This window comes from Glycine max, chromosome 9 (genome assembly GCF_000004515.6).
Source record: "Glycine max cultivar Williams 82 chromosome 9, Glycine_max_v4.0, whole genome shotgun sequence".
Classification (NCBI taxonomy): Eukaryota; Viridiplantae; Streptophyta; class Magnoliopsida; order Fabales; family Fabaceae; genus Glycine; species Glycine max.
The window spans coordinates 36,413,117-36,422,776 of NC_038245.2; the positions used below are offsets into that span (position 1 = coordinate 36,413,117).

The 9,660-nt window shown below is 31.2% G+C and overlaps 1 protein-coding gene and 1 pseudogene across 1 annotated transcript; one reads left to right on the forward strand and one right to left on the reverse strand.

Moving 5' to 3' along the window:
- Nucleotides 1-3,665: 3,665 nt before the first annotated feature.
- LOC112997729 (cytochrome P450 736A117-like) lies at nucleotides 3,666-5,118 on the forward strand (annotated as a pseudogene).
- A 1,794-nt stretch (nucleotides 5,119-6,912) lies between these two features.
- LOC100813357 (cytochrome P450 736A117) lies at nucleotides 6,913-9,458 on the reverse strand. The gene is made up of 2 exons (XM_003533158.5): nucleotides 8,388-9,458; nucleotides 6,913-7,693 (listed from the first exon to the last, which is right to left on the reverse strand). The coding sequence occupies exons 1-2, from the start codon at nucleotides 9,336-9,338 to the stop codon at nucleotides 7,082-7,084; spliced, it is 1,563 nt and encodes a 520-aa protein (XP_003533206.1). The 5' UTR covers nucleotides 9,339-9,458; the 3' UTR covers nucleotides 6,913-7,081.
- Nucleotides 9,459-9,660: the final 202 nt, after the last annotated feature.

Sequence of the window (9,660 nt, forward strand, 5' to 3'; positions counted from 1 at the left end):
TTAAATTAATTTTATGCCAATTTAATTTACTTTTCTACCACCCTTTTCAAATCAATTTATTAATTAAATATTCATCTACCTAAGTACAAACAAAGTTCCTGTGAGCTCGATCCTTGATCTTCCATTTTAATTTTACTACTTGGGACAATTTGGTGCATTGTCCAATCATTCAACACTTTCCTACTTGAAGAGTTCAAAATAGTTTTTCATCAAGTTTTGTATTGTGATAATCGATATGCTCTTCACATAGCCGCAAATCTAATTTTCCATGAGAGAACAAAGTACATTGAGATTGATTGTCATCTAGTTCGGGAGAAGATGCAGAAAGGAACTGTGAAATTGCTTCGTGTCACCTCTGCTAATTAACTTGCAAACATATATACTAAGGTTTTGCTGCTTGGTGATTTTCAATTTTTGTATTCCAAGCTAGGAATGTCCAATATTCATTCCTAACTTGAGGGGGGAGGGGGATCCTAACATAGATATTATTTTTTATCATAATTAATTCAGGTTGATCACATTGTAACTAGAGTTAACTTAGTTAGTTACAAGTTAACTACTCCTGTAACCAACTATATAAATTGTAATAGTCAACACTCTTGTAAGATAATTCTCATTCTATGCTAATCAGATTTTTCTCTATTTTCTTTTCTCTTTAGCTTCCTTTGTAAGTTTTCTTTTCATCCATGATAGACATGAATTCTATGACTTAGCTCACATCCAACTAACAAAGCTTGATCCAATAAATAATGATGAGATTCATATCACATAATGATCCATGAATCATGCTGTCAATAAGAATCTTATTAGTGAGAGATTTATACATGTTTTCGTAAGCCTTTGACGAGTTTTAAGACATACTCTAACCTTAATAAACCCTCAAAACATAACTCGTCACCTAAACTTTCATGCAGAAAAGAAAAGAAAAAAAAAAAAACCAACTTGAATAGTTTTCATGCGGAGAGATCGACAATGAATTTCAGTTGTTTGATGATGCGATGACTCAGGCTGTGTTGTGTAGTGTTTCTTTTCTTTAGTTTGCTACTTAACGTTGGATTGAAGTCCTCACCAGCTACCTTTGTTTGTGGAAAATATGTATATGTACACTAGCTGACTGTGCAATATCATTAATATTTTCTTATTGTTGAATAGTACGAGCTATTTTTCTTTTCACACCCTTTTGGATGTGGACAATCTAGAAGTAAGTAATGATTAAATATCACCATCTATCAATGACAGCTGCATAAATTTCGTAAAGGAATGATATACTATCAAATATCAATTAGTCCAAAAAATAAAATAAAAACAGAAAGAAAAGAGTCGCGTAATGAAATTTTCTATACGCTTATTTCTTAATGCATTCTTTCAGTAGTTGATGATGACAGTGTCTCGACCCAAAACTAAAATGATTAAAGTTCAAATTTTAACTTTATCGTAAAAAAAAATTCTATTAAGCTCTTATAGCAAGAAACGTGACACGTGTTGGTTAAAAAATCTCGCATATTATTGTTTTTTTTTAAATAAAAAGGATATCTATTAATTTTTATTTTAAATCTAATTTTTTTATTGGCCGACATAGGCGATGGCTTGCTAACAGTCACTGCTATTCAAAGGGGGACTAGACTAGGCTAGGGAAAGTAGTTCTTTGACTGCAACAGGAAGTCAACAGAAAAGGGTATGAGCTGGGGTAGGCAAAATAAGTCATATATGGATGCTGTAATGTATGGTGTGAATCTCTGAAGATATTACTGTTTGATCCTGGATTGTTTTTTTGGTAATGTCTTCAGTAGGTAGCCCTTATTGATGGGTCTCTGATTTTTTAATCTGGTGTAAGGGGGATCCTGCTTTGATCTTTTTACAAAATCTATGCATGATGTACTAATTGATGATCTTTTTAATTGAAATATCATAGGTGATAATCATGATAATTTGTGTGAAGGCTTTCCTGTTTTAATTGATGATATATTCATGAATATATAATACTTGCAAGCTGCGACTATTAGCAGTTAGAGTATCAGGTAAACGTTAATCATGGGCTCTTCCAAGAGAGGTGTTGGGAGGTAATTAACAATCTTTCATAGTAGTTTGGAGTAGAATATTAAGAATTTTGATCGTTTCTTGTTATTTGAGTTTATTTGATTTTATCTCAATATCTTTAGCTTTTGATGTATATCTTACTGTGCCTTTCATATATATTCAATTACTTGTGGTTGAACTGATGGATTAAAAATTAAGGAATATTTTTTTAATAAATATTTAATTTATTTATTTATTAATTAATTTTTTGTTTTGTGTTGAATTTTTAATAAAATAATAATTTCATTTTTATTTTTAATATTTTTTTAGTCATGATAAATTTGTGAATTTTTTTTGTGCTAAATAAATTTCATTGCTTATTATTAATCGGGATTAAAATAAAATTTATTAATTTATCAAGGATTAAAATAAAATATTAATAAAATAATTATTATTTTATTAAAAATTTAATGTAAAAAAATATTAAACACCAAATACAAAAATTAAATATTTATTATAGATTAAAAAATTACTTAAAGCCAAAAATTAATTGTAACATGACCTTCGGATTTGCAGTGGAGTAGATTGACGTGCGTGGAAGTTGGATCTAATACATAAGTAATACTTGTTGCTTTTTTTAGTAAACCTACAAAAATGTTAAATAAGAAGGATTGTCAACAACTTTGAATTTTCATGTGTCACGTTTCTGGAAGTTCTTGTGATATAGATTCTCTATTAGGAGTAATACTCCTAGTGTATTAATTTTGACCTTATTAATAATTATTAACAATGATAAAAAATATTAAAATTTAAGAATATTATGCATAAATATTAATAAAAAATAAATACTTACAATATTTAATAATATTTAATAAGAATAAATAAAAATAATAATGAAATATTTCACAGAAATTATAAAATATCTTATAAAAAACGAATAATTTATTTTAAATTATGCCTTGTATTAAGAATAAGAGGGAGTAATAAATATAAGCTATAAAATTCAAAGTTTCAAAAATAATAGAAATATGGCAAAAGTTTATAACTGAGTAAATTAAGAATATTAAAGTTATTAGTTATCAATGACGTTTTTTATTTGTAAAAATCAACAAGATTTCAAAAATGAAAAAAAAAAGTTTCATGAATACTAAAATTAAATAATAATATTTTTTAATATATATATATATATATATATATATATATATATAAGTGAATAAAAAATTAAGAAATAAATAAAGTTAATTCTATATAATATGATTTTTAGTGTTAGTATTTTAATATTCAAATAATATTATTTATTAAATTTTTATCACTTGAAAAAAATTATTTAATAATTTAACTTTCTCTTTTTTTCTTATCAAACACTTAAAATTAAAATCTTATCTTCTGCTCCACTCTCTCCCTTTTTTTTTCTTCCCAAACCAACTATATACTCGAGTTTCAAACCCTTGGCCGGTGGAGTAGCAAAATAGGACGTTTGATTTAACGATAATCATTGAGAAAACCATGTACAAAAATTAATTGCTTTGAGTTGAACATGCCACCAATCCAAACAAGCTAATAATACACTACAACATACAATTTATTTGTTTTAAATGCGCCATATTTATTATATATATAACAAAATTATATACTGATGATGAGTGAAGGAAGAAGTTGTGTTAATGATAGAGAAAGTTAGGCAGAGTTGTTCTGCTTCCATGCAAGTAAACTTAACAAGTTTGTTATGTGAAGTTACTAATGTTGTGTGTAGGTGTGTTATTGGAAGGAGATATGGTGGGAGTGAGCTTAGGGAGCCAATGAGTCAGATGGAAGAGTTGTATGGGGTTTCAGTTATAGGGGACTATTTACCTTGGTTTGATTGGTTGGGAAGGGTTAATGGGGTGTATGGTAGAGCAGAGAGAGTGGCAAAACGGCTTGATGAATTTTATGATGAGGTTGTTGAGGAGCATGTTAGTAAGAGAGGCCTTGATGGGCATGGGGATGTTGATAGTGAAGACCAGAATGATTTTATGGGCATTTTGCTGTCGATTCAAGAGAGTATCACCACAGATTTCCAGATTGATAGGACATTCGTCAAGACTTTGGTCATGGTAAGAAGATATAGTTCAGTGTTTGTACCTGTGAAATGGTTGATGTACTTATTGGTCATGGTAAGAAGATCTATCTTAGTAATGTATTCTTTAAAACCCATTTTTTTAACATTTTTTATTGATTAAAATTAATGTGGATTTCACTAGTTAGAGGTGAAATTTCATCTAATACAAAACGTTTGTAAAGAGAATTAGTGAACTAAAGAATGTGTTGATAACATTGTTCCATCTATATTATCTCCGCCACTTTGGCATAAAAATTAAAGTATCAAAGGACTAGAAAATTAAGTCTCGTGGCAATTACATCTCCCTATAATACAATGTATTATTCTATTTTTATGTTTTGTTTTTATTTGTATTAATCCAGTTATTATTTGCAAATTGTAACTATGAAGCCAGGTTTCTCCACCCTGAATTGTAGTATATTCCGAATTCTGATGGGAGCTAGTTCAAAAATTATGGTGATAATGGCATATATTAACAATTGATGTTAGTTTCTTTCAATTCAGCATGTTTGTTGCAGGAAGTGATACTACCCTTGGAGTCCTAGAGTGGGCTATGACAGAACTCTTGAGGCACCAAAATGTGATGCAAAAACTACAAGATGAGGTGAGAACTGTAGCTGGTTGCGACAAGAGTTACCAAAGTGATGGGTTATGACATTGCAGCTGGCACACAAGCATTAGTTAATGCTTGGGCAATTTCAACAGACCCTTCATATTGGGACCAACCTCTAGGGTTTCAACCAGAGAGATTCTCAAAGAGTTCAATGAATATCAAAGGACATGATTTCCAATTGATCCCATTTGGAGCAGGAAGAAGGGGTTGTTCAGGAATAGGCTTTGTCATGGCTTTGAATGAGTTGGTCCTTGCAAACATTGTGCACCAATTTGATTGGTCAGTGCCAAGTGGAGTGGTTGGGGACCAGACACTTGATATGTCTCAAACTACTGGATTGACTGTTCACAAAAAGTTATCTCTCGTGACTCTTGCATCACCTAATGTGTAACAATAATTTTTTTATTTATAAGAATCGAATTCAATATTAGAAGGTTTATAATAAATGATGCACATTATTCAATTAACTGAACTCTTTAACTCATGTGTAACAAATTAAGAAGGGTAATGTTTTCAAAATCTTTCTGTTATCTATGAATTATGTCAAACTTTATCAATCTTGTTATTAGAGATGTTTAACTATTTTTTTTCTACTCTAGTAAAATATATGTGGAGTATTATTCTCAAAATCTTTTCTATTTAACTTTAGCTCAGTGGGAGACAATTTGAATTTTAGACACATCTTTTGCCTAGTTTAATTGCTATATTTGGCACAAACAAAGCAGCATCAAATATATTGCATTTTAAAGTTATCATCCAGGAAGCATGCAACATGAATGAATAATGTGAGTGGATCTTTATAAAAGAATGCAACAAAATTTCTTTTTTGGGTTGAAGATTGGAGGAGGATCTATATAGTAACAAGATTTTTAAAAGCAATCTGTGGGAAAACTTGCATAATTAATAGATTCAGAACACTGAGATTAAAAAAACAGTAAGCTCTAGCCACCATTCCAGGGATCATAAATCAGTTCAAACCATGTTTAATTTGCATATGCTTCACCTATCTCTTCAAGAAGAGCAGACAAACGCATAAAAGCCTTTTTGTGAATTTCGAAGGTTAATTAATACTGCTATTTAGTGGGGCGAAAATAATAATTTTGATGCAAATTCCTATGATCGATGATAAGTTGGTCAAACTTGGTAGCTTAAATTCTTAAATTAGAAATGTTTAGAAAAGAAAAACGCTCCTACTATGGAACAGAAATGATTACCCCATGTGTAAGGATCCCCTGATTCTTAATGACCACCACCATATATAGTTTGTTTGTTAATTATGTGTATGTGTATAAAAACGTTGAGAAGAATCCACTTCAATAATTCTCATGCTTAAAAAATGTAATCTATTCATTTACCAGTTTCCTGTTGAGTGATACTTTTGTACACAAAAGAAAATTTCTAAAAGTGTTTTTTGTTTTAAATTTTTTTATAAATTAATCTTTAATAACAAAATTTATCATCAGTGAAATATATCCATTAAGGTCATATAAATGAGTTCAATTTTGATGTACTTTAGGTATATACATATTAAGTTCAAAATTAATTTTCACATCACTCTCTATGTATTTATCTTTTTTTTAAAGGACTCTGTGTTTATCTTAAAATAGCAACAATAATTCAAAAATATTTATTTGATCTTTTTTCATGAAAAATAAAAATATTAAATAAAAACATTTATAACCAAAAATAAAAGAAGTTCTATGCAATGATAAATCTCTAATTATGATTGACGCGGTATATTAATCCACCCATAAACCTAAAATTGAGCTAAATAGCCCATTCTCTTCAGAGACAAATAAGAACCGCAAATAATTTTTCCTGTTTCATTTCATGAGCATGATGATATAATTAAATATATACATTTCCATCCACAAACCCCACAGCAATCGCAACCGTTATGCAAAGAGAGTAGTACTGATAAACTCAGTCGCCAATGGAAAAGATAAACTATACACTGTATTTTCTTAGAGTATATGGTAAAATATACGGGTGGAAAAATGAATGAAAAACAAAAAAAAAAAATTGAAGAGAGATGGAAAGAACAATCGGGGTAAATCATTGATTTTATTTTTAGTTTTTTGTTTATTCTGATAATGCAATATTACTAATTAATAACACAAACAGCTACTTATTTTCTATTGTTTATGTTATGTTTGAAAGTTTCACATGTGTTCTCAAGATATAATTCATATATTTTTTAAACAATTTCCTTAATATCAATTAGTTTTAAACTAAAATCTAACATGATATAAGATACAACTTATTCATCGATTGTACCACTTCACTTTTGATGTCAATTGAAATCTAACATATTGTTGGTGATTTTATTTGTAATATTTCACTTGTATATTTTGTCACATATGAAGTGATGCAAGTGCCACAAGAGGCAACCTTTTGTGAACAGTCAATCCAGTAGTTTCAGACATATCCAATGTGTGATCCCCCACCACTCCACCAGGCACAGTCCAATCAAATTGGTGCACAATATTTGCAAGGACCAACTCATTCACAACCATGGTAAACCCTATTCCTGGGCAACCCCTCCTTCCAGCTCCAAATGGGATCAATTCAAAATCATGTCCTTTGACATCTATTGAACTCTTCAAGAATCTCTCTGGTTGAAATTCTAGTGGTTGGTCCCAGTACAAAGGGTCTGTTGAAATTGCCCAATTGTTAACTATTACTTGTGTGCCAATTGCAATGTCATAGCCCATCAATTTCGTATCTTGCATGGATTCCCTTGGAATCAATATGGGAGATGGAGGGTGCAATCTAAGAATTTCTTTAATGACTGCTTTCAAGTAACGCATGACATTCAAATCCTCCTCAGTTATGTGAGTCCTGCCCCCAGCCACACTTCTTACCTCGTCTTGTAGTTTCTGCATCACATTTGGGTGCCTCAATAGTTCTGTCATAGCCCACTCTAGGACTGCAAGAGTGGTATCAGTTCCTGCACCAAACATATCCTGAATTGGAAGATAAAAACACCAATAGTTAATAATTTAAAATATGCCAATATTATCACGATATCGAAAATGCTGGACATGTAGTACGTAGACCTATAACGTGATTGGCGTATTAGTTTTCTGTCTTTCCTATCCAATCAAGTCCAACACTTACCATGAAAGGCCAATGCTAGCTATCCTTTTATTGGTTAAAGATTTTTTTCGTACAAATTCTGCTAAAACTTTTCATGACATTTCTTATCTTAATTTTGTGCAAGAAAGTGGGGCCCATAACATAATACATAAGAGAAATATCAGCCACACAATTACATTTAGAGTAATGACAAGTTGATTCGAAAAATGTAGTAAAGTTGGGAGATTCTACTGTATATTGTAAAAAAGTTTTCTTTTACAAATATTAGTCATTAACTTATCATAAAAAATGATAAATATTTTACAGTAATATAACTCAAAAGATTTAAAGAACATTATATAAGAATTATCACTTATTTATGGTCTCAATCAATTTCTACTTAACATGTATTCAAAAAATTTAAATTATAACCAAAATTAATAATACCTAATTACACATTGTATACCAATTAATAACAACCATGCATGTAATCTAGGGAAACCAATAATTTTCGTGTTAAGGAGTATAATACACTCGTCTTATACTAGTATAGTAGGCACAAACAATGATAGATCTTCTTACCATGATCAAAGCCTTCATGATTGTCCTATCAACCTGGAAATCGGTGGTGCTGCTTGTTTTCTGAATCGACAGCAAGATGTCCACAAAATCATTCTGGCCATAACCATCAACATCATCATCACCACAACCATCATCATGGTCTCTCTTACAAACATGCTCATCAACAACTTCATCCAAAAACTCATCAAGTTTTTTAGCCGCTCTCTCTGCCTTACCATACACCCCATTAACTCTCCCCAACCAATCAAGCCAAGGTATATAGTCTCCCAAAACCGAAGCCCCCAACAACTCTTCCAACTCGCTCATTGGCCCTCTAAGCTCACTCCCCTCATACCTCCTCCCAATAACACACCTACACACTATATCATTAGTAACATCAGAAAACAAATCAGTTAAGTTCACTGGCATTATGAAATCAGAACAAAAACTCTTTTTAACTTTCCCTATCAATAAAACAACTTCCTCTTCCCTCACTCTACGAAAAGATAGAACCTTTTTGGCACTCAGAAGATGCAAGACGCAGATACTCTTCACCTGCCTCCAGTAGTGGCCATATGGAGCAGATGCTACGTCTCTGGAACCATACCAGAAGATGTCAAACATCTTACGATGTGGTCTGTTGCAGAAAACGTGGTCCTGGGTTTTCAGAACCTCACGCGCCGCTTCGGCGGTTGAGACCACGAGAACCGGTACCTTCCCGAAGTGAAGTAGCATTAAAGGGCCATAGGACTGAGCTAGAGATTGGAGTGTGCGGTGATGTGACATGCCAAGTTGATGGAGGTTTCCTAGGATTGGGAGTTTTGGAGGAGATGGGGGTGAGTTTTTTGCTGATTTGGAATAATTCAGCTTTGATAAGAGATTGAATATGGTGGGAAAGGCTAGGAAGATGAACAATGATAGCATAGATAGGAAGAACCAGAAGGAGGATGTTGCATTCAGAAAATTCGACATTGGATTCTGCTTCAAGGTTATGATGATAAGTGGACTTAGTAAGATGGTAATAGTATGTGTTGGTTCATGTATATATATTGCAGATTTTTGTACACTCAATTTAGTTCAAATATTCTATTCAACTTTTTTTTTTCTTCTCACTTATATATAATATCTTGAATTATAAAAATTATTTATCTCTTTTCTTTTTATATTTCTAAGTATCTAACGAGAAATTATTAGATTGTCCTAAACTACCGGTTACTTGTATGTGATTCCAACTAATAACTATACAACATAACAAATTTTAAAATTTACAAAAGAAAAAAAAACATTTATATAG